At 44.4% G+C, this 16,012-nt stretch overlaps 1 protein-coding gene across 7 annotated transcripts in view; it reads right to left on the reverse strand.

Moving 5' to 3' along the window:
* Positions 1-12,453, reverse strand: part of CCDC198 (coiled-coil domain containing 198) — a 28,278-nt gene extending 15,825 nt beyond the window's left edge. For 6 of the 7 annotated variants that reach the window (XR_010921138.1, XR_010921137.1, XR_010921135.1 and 3 more), the window contains exons 1-3: positions 11,003-11,426; positions 8,086-8,168; positions 1,481-1,567 (exon numbers count right to left, since the gene is read on the reverse strand). Coding sequence is in view for 3 of the 7 variants with exons in the window: in XM_067554852.1 (XP_067410953.1) it covers positions 1,481-1,567; positions 8,086-8,168; positions 11,003-11,228 (396 nt within the window). In the remaining 4 variants the exon portion in view is untranslated. Of the gene's footprint in view, positions 1-1,480; positions 1,568-8,085; positions 8,169-11,002; positions 11,427-12,401 lie in introns of those variants that run through there. The other variant, XM_067554856.1, reaches the window with a different exon arrangement.
* Between the last annotated feature and the right edge of the window lie 3,559 nt (positions 12,454-16,012).

The following is a 16,012-nucleotide window of genomic DNA, read 5'->3' on the forward strand; positions in this document are numbered from 1 at the left end:
GGCTTTATACAGTGTTGCCAACAACTCTTGCAATTTTATTGCAAGTCTCACAATATATTTGGTGTTTTTCTCAAAGCTCCAAATATTGGGATCAAGTTACTACTTTAAAATGTCAGCTTAATTTTTGTTAAAAAAAGTAAGTTTCTAGCCCTGCTCGTTGCAGAGAAAACATTAGGAGAACAATAAAAAGAGCCCCCGCATCACTGGCTTTAAAACAATGATATTTAAAAAAAATAATCTCATGATTCTGAGCGGCCTGGCTCATCATTTTTGAATGACTGGGTTTGACCAGGCTGCAGTCTCGCCATTTTCCTCTTCCTCTGATCTATAAATATCACCCTGGTTTGTGCTAGAACTATGATTTTGCAGAGCAGGACATTAAGTTACAAGCGGAAAACTGCAGCTCCCCTGAGGCACATTTTTGGATGCTTGACTGGAGGCAGCTGATTTTTCAAAGGTGCTGAGCATCGGCAGCACTCGTCAAAGTCAACTCGCAAAAAACCCATGAAAATAATTCAGCCTGTTAAAACCAAAGGCACACCAGCAGCTGTAAAATCCAGTGCAATCTCGCCAAAGCCTGGCGAGGACATTTACTGAATATGGAGAATATGGTTTTCCTGCTGTTGGAAGCCAATTGCTCGCAACACCTCTAAAAATCAAGCCCTAACACCCAGATTTTCAAAGGTCGTCAGGTGTCTAACGCCTGTTGAAATCAGTGGGAGTCAGGCACCTAAATACCCCAGAGGATCTGAGCCTTAAGTATCTCACGCTGAACAGTCAAAACCAGAGACACTCAATATTAGCGAATGCCTTTTTGAGCCGCTTGACTTACTGGTGCTGGACTGCAATTGCTCCAGCTTCATCCCATCTGCCAGGCTGCTCAGTATTAAAGATGAGAGCGGCCACAATCTCATGGAAGTTTGCCCTTGAATTTGATGGAGCCAGAATCTGGCCGTAAATGGAGCACTCCCACTCCAGACAACTTCCCAAAAGAGTTGGCCAAACTTTTGTCAAATTTCTGCCCCTCGCCCTTCCCATACACACATTGTTGTGGCCAGTCTGCTCCAGGGCAGCTCTCAGCTGGCTAAAGCTGAGAACACCTGGCATAAATACCCACGTGATCTGCTCTCGCTTACACTGGTGCAACCACGCTGGCTTTGATGGGGTTATGTGAGTGTAACAAAGACTGTTTGGCTCATCTCCTCTGCCTTAACATGAGACTTCTGATAAGTGACTAGGGAGAGAGATGGGCACAGCACGCCTGGGGGGAAATTGCTGACTATGGACCTGATCCAAAGCCCACTGAAGTCAGCGGAAGACTCACACTGAACTTCAGTGGCTTTAGATCAGGCCCTGTAAATGATCAAAGCAAATGACTGGAAAGCTGCCGGCTATTTGAATTTCCCAGGGTGCTATGCAAGGCAAAGGTGTGAATGTGCCAGTTTTGCCCACATTTCCCCATTATTGCAGGAACACCCACCTTTGCTTTTCGTGCTGCTGCCCCTGCTTGCTGGCTGAGGAGCTGTTCAGAGGTGATTATTTGCGGAAGGTCAGCAGGTTCAAGCTTCTGCAAGTCCAATATTTCTAACAGTCAGCATTCCTCATTCCAAGCGTTCATAAAACATAAAAGCCAGACTTTAAACTGCCTTGACATTTTTCCACAGCTCTGCGTCTGGCAACATAGGCCCGAAATAGGCAAGAAAGATCAGCATCTTTAATAAATTCTCCAAGCCCTCTGGTACTGTTTGGATCTCAGTACTGGTTGGCATTTATTCATGGAGGGCCAAAGTGTAATGAGTTGACCGAACTGGGGAGAAACACCTGAGTTAGCGTTAAAGCAACACAATCTAAACTTTAAAGATGTGTGCTTTCCTTCAGCTTGATTCTTCTTGTCATTACTAGTTATTTACTGTCTGGAGTAGTGCCTGGGGGCACCCACCAAAATTGGTGGCTTAGTGTGCAAATGTATAACATCCACATAGCAAGAGACAATCCCTGCCCCCAAAGATCTTACAGTTAAAATAGACAAAAGATGTCAAGGGAAACTGAGGCATAGAGAGGTGAAGTGACTTGGCCAAGATCATGCAACAGATCAGTGGCAGAACTAGGAACAGACGCCCACACTCCTGAGTCCCAGTCCAGGACCCTATCTGCTAGACCTCCTTTCACTGTTCAGGGCACCTTCACCGGTATACCCCTGTGTGTTTCCTCGATAGCACCCATTCTAGGCTCCCAACTGTAACCTCTCTTGGGCAAAGACCCACCTCTCTCTCCCTTCTGACCGGGGTTTTACAAGGCTGCAGGGTTCCCTGCCTACACTGCGGTATCTTCAGCAAGCCAGATGGCCTAGACGCTCTGAGTCTGCGCTTTTCTTTCTCTTCAGAGGCTATGAAGAGTGTAATGACCCCCAGGTATGAGTTTCCACACAGCTCTTTCTGATCAAGCACACGTATTCTTAAGGGAAAAGCACTACAGAGAAAACATTAAAAACAATAAACGTTCCTATACGAACGTCAAATCTTACTCGAGATCACCCATCCGTCTCATGGGGTCTCAGTAGGCCAAGTCCTGCCAACCCATCCTAGGAAGGCTTGAGGGTCCTGTTGGACAGAAGTTTCTGACCGTTGAAAAATGGCCCTGAGTCAATTTCAACTCAGGCTATTTATCCAACAATCCTTTCTTTTTCCTGTTGGTCTCTAGAGAATCCAGACTGAACCAGGCTATACAAGCATCTCAGATGGTGGTAACTCTCTGGAGGTATCACAACCTGAGCGCCAATTGCCTAATCACCCCCCACCGTTTTTAGCTTCTGACGGGCTGTGGCCACCTTCCCCTCCAATGGAATTTCAGACAATCCCTGGCCCACAATGATACAGATACGTAATACAGTGAGATCTCCCAAAGATATTGCAGGAAATTGCCGTATTTGTCACACATGCTGCTTCGCTTCTAATGTGATAGCGAGTCGTACTTTATTCAATGGGACGTCTCATGGTGCAAGGTATTATTCCAGGTGAGGGAGCAAAGCAAAAGCAGGTCCTTCATTGGGATAATTATATGAACATAAAAGCACACTTGGCCAGAAAATTTCTTTTTCCTATCCAAATTTCTATTAACGGAAATGTTCCAAGCACCTGGTAATTCTCAGAGATCTTTTAGTAACGCTAAGTGCCATACGGTTGTATTTGAAATGATATCTATCATCACGGTAAAGAGATGACTTAAAACCTGCAGATTACTTTACAGATAGCTGAGTTTGGAGTTTCTTTTTAAGGAATTAAGATACCTGCTTAAAATAGGCAAAACTACAAAGGGATAATAGAGGTTTTTATTGCTCAGGAGCGCCTAGCGATTGTTTGTAATATTGGGGTCCCAATCCTGCGCCCATAAAAGCCAGTAGAAGTCTTCTCAATGCCTTCGATGTGCAGAAGACTAGACATGCACAATGCTGGACATTAACTTCCAGGTATATTAACACACCTTAAATTGTGACCTTACTTCAGTCAGATATAATGAATCACTGCAAGGACTGAAAGAAATAAATGTGGTAACTGAATCATAAAAAGATTAATTGTATCCCTTAAAGCAGTCAGGAAATTTCAGAGTTGAGTCCGTGATGCTAAATCTCAAGCCAGTGCCTTAACCCCAGGGCAATCCTGCCTCTCACAAACTTGTCCTAATAAAAAAAGTTTCCTGTGTTTTCTCTTCCCCACCCCTCGTGTCTCCATTTACAATTATTTTCTTTAGTGCCTGAAAAACTAAACTGAAGTTGTACTAATTTAAAAAAACGACACTAGATGGCAGCAACTAACGCTACTATTTATAGCATGCAGTGTAGTTGTAACTGTCTGGGTCCTAGGATATTAGAGAGGCAAGCTGAGCGAGGTAATATTGTTTATTGGACCAACTTGTGTTGGTGAGAGAGCCAAGTTTTCGAGCTGACACAGAGCTTTTCCTCGGGTCTGAAGAAGAAGACCTGAAGAAGAGCTCTGTGGTTCAAAAGCTTGTCTCTCTCCCCAACAGAAGGTGGTCCAATAAATTATATTCCCACATCCAGTTTGACTCACTACAAAATTATAGTCCCAGCTGTAAATCATTCACCAGTGCCACCAAAGCAGTTAATATAATGTTGCTAGTGGCAGGCAGACAAATTCACTAATCTATTAGCTGATCCTAGTATGGCTGAGAGGAAAGAGAAGTTTCAGGCCTTAAACTAAAGTTCAGTTTGCTGAATAGTAAGGAATCTGATCTCTTCTTGCACCTTTGTAAATTTCACAGATTCTTCCTCAGGACACAGACCATAGTTGGAATCTTCTAATATCTCTTGAAAAGGGAGAATCTTCTTGCTCCATTTTGTTATTTATTTCTGGAAAGGTTTGACCGGGAAAGGACACTGCTGCTCTATTTCGATGGCAGTGTCTACCGGCATCAGAAAAAGCAAAGGGGAGGGGAAATAATAAAATCTCTAAGTAATAAACATTATTGACAATAGTCATACACTAGTAAACGATTATAAACTGATTTTGAAGCTTACTGCATCAGATCCATGTTCCTCATACGGCCACTGCTTCAAAGGAAGGTTTTAAGAACTCTGCAACAGGCAGAGGTGACATAATCCGCCCGCTTACATTAGGTCTCATCTAACGGGGGGGGGGGGGGGGGGGGGGCAGGTAGTGCCACGTCTGCCTTCTGTGGTGTTCTTGCACCTTCCTCCTGAACACCTGATGGTGACCACTGTCAGAGACAGGACGCTGGGCAAGATGGACTGTGAGTCTGATCCAGTCTGGCAGTGCCCACGTTCCCAATAAGCTTTACAAAGTCTAACAATCTGTTATCATTTTAATAACAGGCTGGATCTTGCACTCAGACTGGGTGTTTTCCCACTGCTCCACTCTCCGTCCCTTTACCCCAGGCTCGCAGTTTTGGTGTCATCTTTGATTCTTTTATTTGCTTCTCCTTCCATATCTCAGTTCCCACTAAGACCTGTTACTACTTCGCTTTTACTCCCACCAAGACCCACCCTTCCTCACTGCCCCCCTTGCAAACAGACTTTCCCCCACCTTCGCCATCCCTCCCCTTGCTTACTGCACTCCTCTGCCTGGTCCCTCAGCCTCTCACCCCTTCCTGTTCATCTGCCCAAAATGCCCCTGCTAGCGTCACCTGTCTCTGCCCCTACTCCAACCTCACTGCTACCTTCTGGAGCATTCCTGTTGCTTACTGCCCCTAAACAAGCTCCTTGGACCACCAACAAGGCCCAGCATAATTGTATCCCATCGGCCGTCCACCTCATTTCCTCTTCCCCCGCCCTCCCAAGCTCTTTCCGACCTTTCCTCTTCCTGGCTTCCTTCATTTTCTTTTTATTACTTTCCGATCCACGCTTTCCATAGGCTGTCGCCTTTGCCAGGAACAGTGACTGCGTGGACCACTCATGTTTTCCCCTCCCCCAGCCTTCACGTTCTTCTTCTCAACCCACCTCTTCAAGCAGCCCCTTCCTCCCTGCTTCTCCTCCTCAACACGCTTCACTCCCACCCTTTCTGTTAGCCCGGGCCTGGGTCTCAGATTGTCTGAGCTCATGGGGAGGGGATGTTTGTCAAGCGCTGTTTAAATGCGTGGCACTAGGTAGATGACTGAAAGTCATCATCTGAAATATCGGCAGGGTAAGGATTTTATGGCCAAACGCAGCTGCCACTGGATTCTTCTTCAAACCCGGCGCGTTAGAAACTGCTCCGGTGAAGTGGGGGATTTAGTTAAGGAAGTAGAATATTTTCCAGAGTCTGGCTTTCATGGGGGGAAGCTAAGGAGGAAAGGTTATTAGGCACTTAATTAAAGGCCAAAGGAATCAAATGCACTTGGCCCAGCCACAAAGCTGTCTGTTGGTGGGTAGCCCAGCTCCAGAGCATGGCTCTTGTCACTTTAAGGAAAAGATCCTTCTTCACTGCCCAAGGTTGGTATGTTTGAAAATGGTGATGTTGCCCGTAGAGTAAAGGGTGGAATCTGCAAACAGAAGCAGACTTATGATCAGGGCAGGACTCAACTGGGACCTACTCCCCAACCTTGGATGTGGCCCAGGGGTCGGTTGCCTGCTGCAACTTAGAGCAGCTTCAGGGCTGCTCTAAACTGCACCCAGCTGCTTATGGACCCAAGAGACCATTCTGGTACCCAATGATTACCAGAGCACAGAGACACGCCAGCTACACCCACCTACTCCACAGGAGGGGGTGATGTGGAGCAGCGACCCAGTTCTCTGCCAGCTGGGGATTCCCCATAGCCAGCTAGTAAAGGTGATGTTCGGTTCCCTTTGGGCTGTCGTAGCTGGCTCATAATCTCCGCTCTCTCCTGAGGTTGCAAGACCAGTGGCTCTCAGGAGGTCAGACCAGCTGGTTTAATAGTTCTGCCTGGCTTTAAAATCTGTGAATAAATTGACTTACCCGTGTTGTCCCATTGACTTCGTAATGTCACTGTGGTGAGGTGACTCACCTGAGTAAAGCTCCACGGGGTGTTTAAGACAGTGGTTCCCAACCTGTGGCCCGTGGGCCAAAAGTGGCCCCTAGGCCGGGCTTTCCGAGTGGCCCATGGCGCCCCTCCTGCTGAGTGCAGAAGGGAGCTACTGCCTAAGGACCCAGGTGTTGCACGTTGCCAGGGCAGACTCCTTGCTCAGTCAAGGGGACGGGAGACCAGCGCTCCCCTCCCCCTGGTGGTAGGACGGAGCACGGCAATGCGTTCTGCCTGGGTCCATAGCTGCTGGGGTCCCTGCTGGAGCCAGAGGGAGGGGAGCACTGATCTCCTGTCCCCCTGGCTGCAGAGGGGAGCCATTGTCTAGGTGATGCGCAAGGTTCCCTGCCGCAGCCAGGGGGACAGAAGATTCTCCTCGCTGAACTCCTTCCCTCTGGCTGCCGTGGGGGAGAAGAGGGCTGCTGGCGGAGACTGGTGGCCCTTCAGGGTTTTAAAAATTATATTTGTGGCCCTCGGGCCAGAAAGGCTGGGAACGACTGGTTTAAGAGATTGAGGCCCAAGGAATAAAAATGAGGGTCCTGAGTATCTCACTGCTGCTGACCATCGAACACTAAAACCAGCCTGCTCTTCGAAAGGGGAAAGATTTTGCAGTCTGACAGAAAAAGCTGAATCAGACGAGCAAGGTAACAGCACACGGCGTCAGTGCTTTGCTGTTCCACGGGGGAAATACAGCATTTAACGGAGCTGAGTTTTCTTCCTTGGCAGCTGCATCTAGCATAAACCAGAACGTAACAGTCGTGCTGCACGTTCCTTACCCCGGCGAAATGGACCTTGCACCCTCAAAGGAAGCAGGTGCCCGCATCGTTATGTTCGTCAACACGCGCTCACCTGTGGCAGGGAGGAAGGAGGGACTTGTGGCGAAGGCACCGGCATGGATTAACAACGCCCGGCTCCGGCACAGATTTCCTGCCCAACTTTAAGCAAGCCAACCAGTCTTTGGTGGGTGGGCTCCTCACCTGGAAAACAGGGCTGCCTCCCAGGGGTATTGTGAGGATAAACGCCATTAACGACTGGGAGCTGCCCCAGCACTACAGCGATGGGGACCATTGAAGAAGAGAGCTACACAGTGGCACATTAGGAGGTAGCACTGGGTCTTCTCTCCAATCTGGCGCCTCCACGAGGAGGAGACTTGATCTCACGCCCTTTAGCAGCTCTGATGGAGGGCTGCAGTGCACAAACTTGTGGAAGGACAGGGGGACAGACAGACAAAGGAAGCATATTTTTATATAGACAGGCTGTCTGGCATTTCTTAAAAGCTGGGACTGCGTCCATTACACGGTGTGAATCAGGAGTAAAGCCACAGAAGTAAATGGAGTGACACCAGCGTAAAAGGGATTACAATCAAGCCCACTCTCTTTATAAAATGCCTTCATTTAAACAATTTTGCGTTAGAAAGACTGACCAGCATAGCTATAATTTCTTACCAATATAATGCGTTCTGATGGTTTTACTATACCTGATTGCAGATAAAACCAAACATACTTGCATGTAAATGTGCATGTTTACAGTTAAAATGGGATGTTCCAATTAAATCCAAGTAACAACGTAGATAGCATTCTAAATTCATCTTACTTGGAGTCTTCGGGGTGGATGCTGTTTAATAATACTTGTTTCTGCCTTTTCCAGCATGATGTCAAAGGAAATGGGCCTGGACACTTAAAGGAACAGAGAAGGAGAAGAAGCCAATAACAGTTTTAATACAATCTCAAATTGATCATTAACTATCAGCCTTTATTATGCAAAAGCTTCATGACCTTCTAGTTGTACTGAAACATGAGCTACCGTAGCCTGTGCTCCCAAATCCAACAGCATGTGGGGAAAAAAATGCATCCATTGCACATTAGAGCTGGGCGACTAGCAGCAAAAAAATCCCCAAAGACTTGCTCAAAATGTTCAGTGAATTCCCTTTATCCATGCTCATGTCTCTTGCTTTCCGCACAGACATTCCTGCTAGCTGCTATTCCTGGCACCAGTAAATATGGAAAAATCACATGCCCCAGTATCGGGGAAAACAGAAGTTCGAATGGACATGTTCGAGTATCTGTGCAACATGGACTCTTACACGCAAACAGGGAGGTGACAAAGAGCCATCTGATTCACTTGACCAGCCGCAACCAACCTCGGGCTTTATCCCACCCCCAGTGAAGTTATAAGGAATCTTCCCAGTGACTTAAACTGGAATTAAATCAGTCCCCACCCATGCTCACTGAGCAGGGTCTGCGCTCAATCCATAGAGGGAAAATCTCAGGGAGGCTTATTGATTAGTATGAAGAATGAATACATTCGAGAGCATTGTGATCTGCCCACAGATAGTCCATGACTGAGAAGGAGGATGAATTCAACGACTGATTAAAAGACTCATTCAGCTCTATTGGACACACATACAATGTTTAGTTATTGAACACAGAATTAAGCTTTATCAACTATTTAACAAATAAGGAAATAGAGACATTTGCTGATCGAAATACATTTCACGTTTTAGTGAAAAATTCCCAAACAGCTGAGTTTTCAAGAGAAAATAGTTAGCTGCCAATAAGCAGATGTTGGGAGAAGCAGCTTTAACACAGATACTGTGAAACTCTGCTATGTGCAAACTACTGTTCTTAAATGCATAGGGCTAGTTAGTGCCTAAACAATTTCTGATTGTGAAGTAAAAATACAAAGAGAGGGTGAATTGTTAAAATGTTAGCTGCAGCCTAAGCTTGTGGTTAGGGCTTAGATGCAGTTAATAGCATAGGATTCAGGAGGATCTGAGTTCTGTTCCAACTCTGCTATGAAGCTGACCTGCTGCATGAATTTGGGGAAGTCATTTCACCTTTGTATTACTCTCATTCCCCGCCCACCTTCCTTGTTATTAATTTATTTGGCTTGAGGTAGCACCTAGGAGTTCCAGTCATGAATCAGGACCCCACTGTGCTAGGTGCTGTACAAACACAGGACAGAAGGATGGTCCCTGTCCCCAAGAATTTACTATCAAAGTATTTTTTGACTGGAAGCTGTTTAGGACAGGGACTATTTCAAGTGTCTCTACAACGGTGGGCAGAACAGGGCCCCGATCTTGTATGGGGCCCTTATGCATGACTATAATACTAAATAATAATAAATTTAAGAAATTCTACAGGTTTTCCCTTGCTCTTCAATAACAAAGCTACCTCACGTACTCTCAGAAAGGTTAATCTGACACAAGTGGAAATGAATCCCTATGAACGAAATAAAACATTTTGTGTAACGAGCATTTGTTTGTTCAGATAGTGGCTCCAGCTAATTCATCATTCAAATGGGATGCACTCTTTTATTAACAAAACCAGTACATGTAATGAAAAATGACATTGACAGTGATGACTTTTTTTAAATGTACTTGATAAATACCCAATGTTTAGCTCTTTGCTGAACAGGAGTAGTTATTTAAGTGCTGTTGCTATCATAAAGCACTCCAAAGATCATGCTGCATATCCAGGGACAATCTGTATTCACACCCAGACCCTTTTCTGCTCCCGAAATGTGTCTGCTATCAGGGTAGCCGTACATTTCCTCTCATGCTCTTAGCGCAACTATCTATATGCAGCAAGGAAGGGGGAAAATATCCACCCCTGCTAAGTCACATTTCACCAGTGACTTCCAATGAAATTCACTGTTAGAAACAAGTTAGGGCCTAATCCTGCATACGTTTACTCATCTGAGTAATCCCATTGAAATCAAAGGAGATGTAGTTACATAGAAATGGTAGGTTGGTTCCCTTACAGTTTGCATTACTTGGTTATTCAAAGCAATGTTTCCAGTTTCACTATCATGTGTTATGTACTCTGGTCTAGACCTTCAGCTGGAGTAAATAAGCTGAGCTCCATAATGATTCTCAGCTTCTTGTGTAAAGTGCATTGAGATCTACTGATGAAAAATGCTAGATAAGAGCTCAGTATTATTACTGCTCTGCTTTACATCAGCTGAGGATCTTGTCCAAACTTTGAATAATTCCTTAGGTTTAACTCAGGGCTGTGTGTAGATCATATCATTATATGCACACATAGTAGAGATGTATAGTACCATATGATGGGGTTGCTACAGAAGTACACTTTAGGACCACTCCTGCAACTCTTCCACATCTAATCTCATTGAAGTCAAGGTCAATGGGACGATTTACGTGTGTAAGGATGACTCACACAATCACAGATTGCATGATCGGGGCTATTTGAGATGTCAATTAATACTTGAGACAGTTTTCTAAAGCAAGCTAAAAAAATGATCTTTTTTCACAACACAAATATACAGGAAGTGTCAGAAATAGACACATGCCTAGAATAACACATGCACACACACACACGCACACATTGCATTTGGTAAACTTGCAGCTTTCTAGCATTTGTCTTAGTTAAAAATGCAATGATTTTCTGCTGAGCCATATGTCTATTTAGCAACAAAGATCGTTCAAACACCAAGAACAAATGATCAGCCAATCAAAGCACACTAGAGACAGCAGTCATGGCTAGGTTACCTGTGGAGCATCTGCCATACCGAATTTCTCTTAGGGGTGGAAGCTGCCTTTGAAACAATGGGTTTCTCTCCTCCATGGCTACAAATGAGCCTAAATGTCTCTCTTCCGGGGTGTTGTAAAATCCACACAAAGCAGCAGTGCATGGTGGAGTAGGCACCTCCTCTTTGGTTTGCACTGGTGCCACTTTTGTCACCTTCTGATGAGTCCTGGAGTAGCTCAGGCCCATTTTACTGAGTTACAACATTCAAAGCAAAAAAAAAAAAAAGACAAAAGAAAAGACTATGTGCAGTAGTTCTCGGACTTGACCATAAGACTGATCTGTGTCTTGGACTCCCTTTGAAGACAAGCCATGTTTGTAAAGCCCCCAGATTCCCTCCAGGGCAACTTTCATGGTCTGCCTGACCCCACACACATGCCGAGCCGATTGAGCGTCTGGTAGGCCGGTTTCCATGGCTATTCCTCCCCAAGCCCTTCCTTCTTAAATCCAGATTTGGTGAGCCCAGTTAAACATTGACCTGGGCTGGCCACTTCCTGAAGCAGATGAGAGGCTGGCTGCTATTGAATATTAAACTAATCCAGAGAAGTTTGAGGTAAACACCAAATAAAAGACAAGGGTCTGAGTGAGTCTCCCCCTCCCCCATAAATATTTGCATCTTAAAACACTTTTACTAAAAGGCAGTTGCTCAGTTCACCTGTGATTGGCCTGGAGAAGTTTCCCTTTGCTTCTACGACCAGCCGGTTTGTAAAAGCTTTGCTCTTACTAAGGAAATTTGTCCTTGAAGCGCTAACAGGAAGAGGAGAAAGACTCAGGAGTTGGGTTCTTCGTCAAAAGGACACAGACTAAGGAGGCCTCTCGTGGAAGGTGAGGCACTTGCAGAGCGAGAGAACACAGAGCTACAGAAAATGCCTAATGTCCCTGAATGAGGAGCACTTAGTTTAAGGGCTTCAGTGTAACAACTCAGGCGCTGGCCTACTCATGGATCATGCTCACACTAGGGGCATGAAGAGTGAGGCAGAAAAGTCAGCTTGAGATTTGACTCAATATTTGTGAAAAAGACTTTTTAAGAACCATAATGCTAGCACCTAAAGACCCCAACCAAGATCCTGGCCCTCGTCGTGCTAGGAGCTGTACAAACACAAGGTGGAAGAGAGTGCCAGCCCAGAAGCGTTGGCAATCTAACCAGACAAGAAGAGTAGTATTATCCCCAATTTACAGATGGGGAACTGAGGTACAAAGAGATCCAGTGACCTGCTCAAGGTCACACAGGAAGTCCATAGCAGAGCCAGACATCAGAGGCAGCTTTGTTAAGTCCTAACTCAAGTCCCCCATTCTATGGGGGAAGTCCATTGAAGTCAGTGGAAATTTTGCCATGCATTTTAACGGGGGGCAGGATTTTACCATGTATCACTGTTTTCAGTTCTTTGCCCAACTCTAGCTGTCATTCTGTTTTTTCCTTCTATCCCATCTTCATCATAAAGGATTGGTAGGTTTTTTTTTTTACTGTTCTTTTTGGGCCAGTGGGGAGAGGGCGGTTAATGAGCAGCCATGCAGTGGACCCGTGTAATGCGATCAGATAGGAATGACATTCTTTGGCAGAACTTACTCATCCACAAAACACTTTTACTGCTCCATCAGGTTAATGTTTACACCACGATGCATTTTTCAGTGCCTATGACTCTCCTTCACAACTGAATGGAAATTGTTGCTACAAAACATGAGGACTCGGGTGACAGGCTGCCAGATGACAAGAGAAAACAAAAAAACATGGCGCATGATTTTTTTTTTAACAGCGCTACACCACAGTATGTCTTGTTTGGATATGTGCGTTTAGTGGGATGTATGGAATTTGCAGATGCAACACTCACAAATGGGGTAGGTCTTTACATAGATGGGCAGCACCAAATATTTTCCCCAGTTTATTATATATTTATTAGCTTTGCTCACAAATGCCAATTTTGTTCTGGATATTAACAAAAATAATTAAACTTCCTGAGCTAAAAAAAAAAAGCAAAAATTAAAACAAAAAATAAAATCTGTGCAGTTATGAAAAATTGTTTCCAGTAAATTTGTTTTTACTGATTTTTGTTTTTCAATTTGTTGGTGAAAAACTGGAAATTTTTGACTAAACTTGAATTTTATGTGTGTGTATGAGTGAGTGAGTGAGTATGTGTATAATATATCATTTGTAGTAGCTATACTAAAATATTTTATATAGGTAATTTGCTGGTGACACCTATCATGCGTAAGCTTAACTCTGCAATTGAACCCATTAATTATTTATTTCCCATACATTACCAACCACGGGTATCGTGACAGCCTATGTTCTGTGACATAAAAATGACTTGGAAGTGTGTTCTGAGCGTCAACCCACAAAGACTTACACACTGTGAATTGTCCATTAACTTTAGTGGCTCTACTCACAGTGTGTAATGTTAAGCACACGTTCAAGTCTCTGCAGGATCAAGGCTCTTCTCTGTATAGCTAGAACAAGACACACGGTAAAGAAAAACTTAGAGGAAAATTCTAAGCATTGTTAAAAAGAAAAAGACAATATATGGAAGAATTGTTGATACGGCCCAGCAAAAGTCATCGATTCTGAGGCCAGAAGGGACCACTGTGATCATCTAGTCTGCCCTCCTGTATAACACCGGCCAGAGAACTGCTCCAAAATAATTCCTAGAGCAGAGCTTTTTGAAAAAACATCCAGTCTTGATTCAAAAAATTTCAGTGCTGGAGACACCACTATAACCCTTGGTAAATTGTTCCAATGGTTAATTACTCCCACAGTTAAAAATTTACACCTTATTTCTAGTCTGAATTCGTCTCACTTCAACTTCCAGCGATTGGATCGTGTTATACCTTTCTTTGCTAGATTGACAAACTAATTATTAAATATTTGTTCCCCGTGTGGGTACTTATTGCCTATAATCAAATCACCCTTAACCTTCTCTTTGTTAAACTAAAGAGATTGAACTCCTTGCGTGTGTCATTATAAGGCATGTTCTCTAATCCTTTAATCATGCTCGTGGCTCTTCTCTGAACCCTCTCCAATTTACCGACATCCTTCTTGAATTGTGGGAACCAGAACTGGGCACAGTATTCCAGCAGCGATCACACCAGTGGCAAATGCAGACATAAAATATCCTCTCTATCTCTACTTCCACCCCTACCAGCCTGCCAAGGGAGACGATGTGGTACAGGAGATCAGCGGCGATGCTCTGATAGCAGGGAGGCATGGCTCTGCTGAAATATTCTCTTTGTTCCATTAAAATCACTGCATTGCTAGAACAATAAGGTTGCACAGATTATTACCAGAGAAATTCTCCAGTCTTTACTCTGTATTTCTGATCCCTGTTCTGCATAAGCAAAAGTCACTTCACCCTGAGGTGAATGCTGCAGATCCTGAGCATGCTCAGTGAGAATTTAGGATTTTTTAAATGGTGCCCTGGCAAAGAGCCAAGTACGTGTGTGTGGATCGGCAGAATCACAGCTCCGAAGTACAGTGAGCATGTGCAAGATTGGTGGCTACTGAGCATGTGCAGTAAGGGGTGACAGAGCGGTCAGTTAGCTGAGCAGCGAGCTGGTCAGAACCCACTCATACCGGTCACAACTTGTTTTAAAGGTCCGAGCTGTCCATCAGAACTCTGCGGTAATGCTTAAGACTGAGCATGTGCAAATGAGGTAATTGCTTCTAAGAATAGCAAGGTATATATAGAGAGTGCGACAGTGTAGCATAAAAGGGAGCTGCCAGCACCAGTTTCGGAGTCCGAGTCTGCGTCTGAGAAAGAGAGAGGCGTTCCGGGAGAGCCGGGAAACCCACACTGACACCAGAAAGGCTGCTGCAGAGAAAGAGAAGAAAACTGGAGCAGAGCAGAGCTGACTGACCAGGACCTGAGCTATAACAGCAGTCATTTTTAAAAGGAAACATCGATGGACTTATAGAGTAAGCTTAATATTCTTTTAATTCTAGTTTAGCGTAAGTATGGGATAGCACAGTATATAGAGCAGTATTTCTCAATTGGTGTTCGGGTTCCGCGGGAACACTGTTAGGGTTCCGCGAGCAGCTGTTTGCTGCGCCACCGAGAGCAGCTGTTCTCCGTGCCACCGAAAAAGGGAAGATGTCTCGGATTTTCCGGTGGAGGGTATCCAGTGTAAGTGTAATTTAAGTGAGAAATGCTGACCTTTGCTTATTTCGACATTTGAAGACTGCTAAGGGTTTGGGGGGTTCCGCAATTATTTATGGAGTTCAAAAGGGTTCCGTGGCCAAATTTAATTGAGAAACACTGATATAGAGTTAGTATATGTGTGTTGATAAGAATACGTAAAATTGTGTTCTTAATTGCAACACATCTATGTAAACTTTAAAGCCCCTTCCGATCAGCTGTCAGCAATTTGTTGCAAACTGGCCACTTGCAACAACTTGCTTTGCTTAGAATCATTTAAACTATATGCTGTCCTAGTTTAAGTGCTCTTTAATTTAAGGGATTGGAGTTTCAGGGATTTGGTGTGCTGGTTAGGATTTTTATATCATACTGTAGTTGGGATTATTAGTTACATCAATAAAAAGATACTGTGTTTTGGAAAGAATACTGCCTGTGTCAATGATTGTATTGGAAGGTTATATCCATGCCCTTTAGTGTTTCCTTAACAACCCCGGGAAGAATGGACTACAGGGGGCAATAGGCAGGTTATTATAGCAACGTCCCAAAATTCATTTTTTGGAGTAACAAGTAACAGAAGGAAGCCAGGAGATGCCAAGGTTAAGGATGAATCCGCAATCTTGGTGCTGCCCACTTGTGCACATGGATGATGTTGCATGCTTTCCTTTATGCAGTCACATACACGTGCTGTTTTTCAAATAAAACCATAGAATATCACACACAAAATTTCTGTACCCTTAGCATGGCAGGGCAGAGCTGAGCCTAAACGCACCTAATCCATTGGGGAATCTATTTAGCATCAATGGCTACATATTAAAATATATTTCAGTCCAGTTTCAACCTCATCTT

Source organism: Emydura macquarii, unplaced genomic scaffold, assembly GCF_026122565.2.
Source record: "Emydura macquarii macquarii isolate MOO-44397 ecotype Brisbane River unplaced genomic scaffold, CSIRO-AGI_Emac_v2 contig_1551, whole genome shotgun sequence".
Classification (NCBI taxonomy): domain Eukaryota; kingdom Metazoa; phylum Chordata; order Testudines; family Chelidae; genus Emydura; species Emydura macquarii.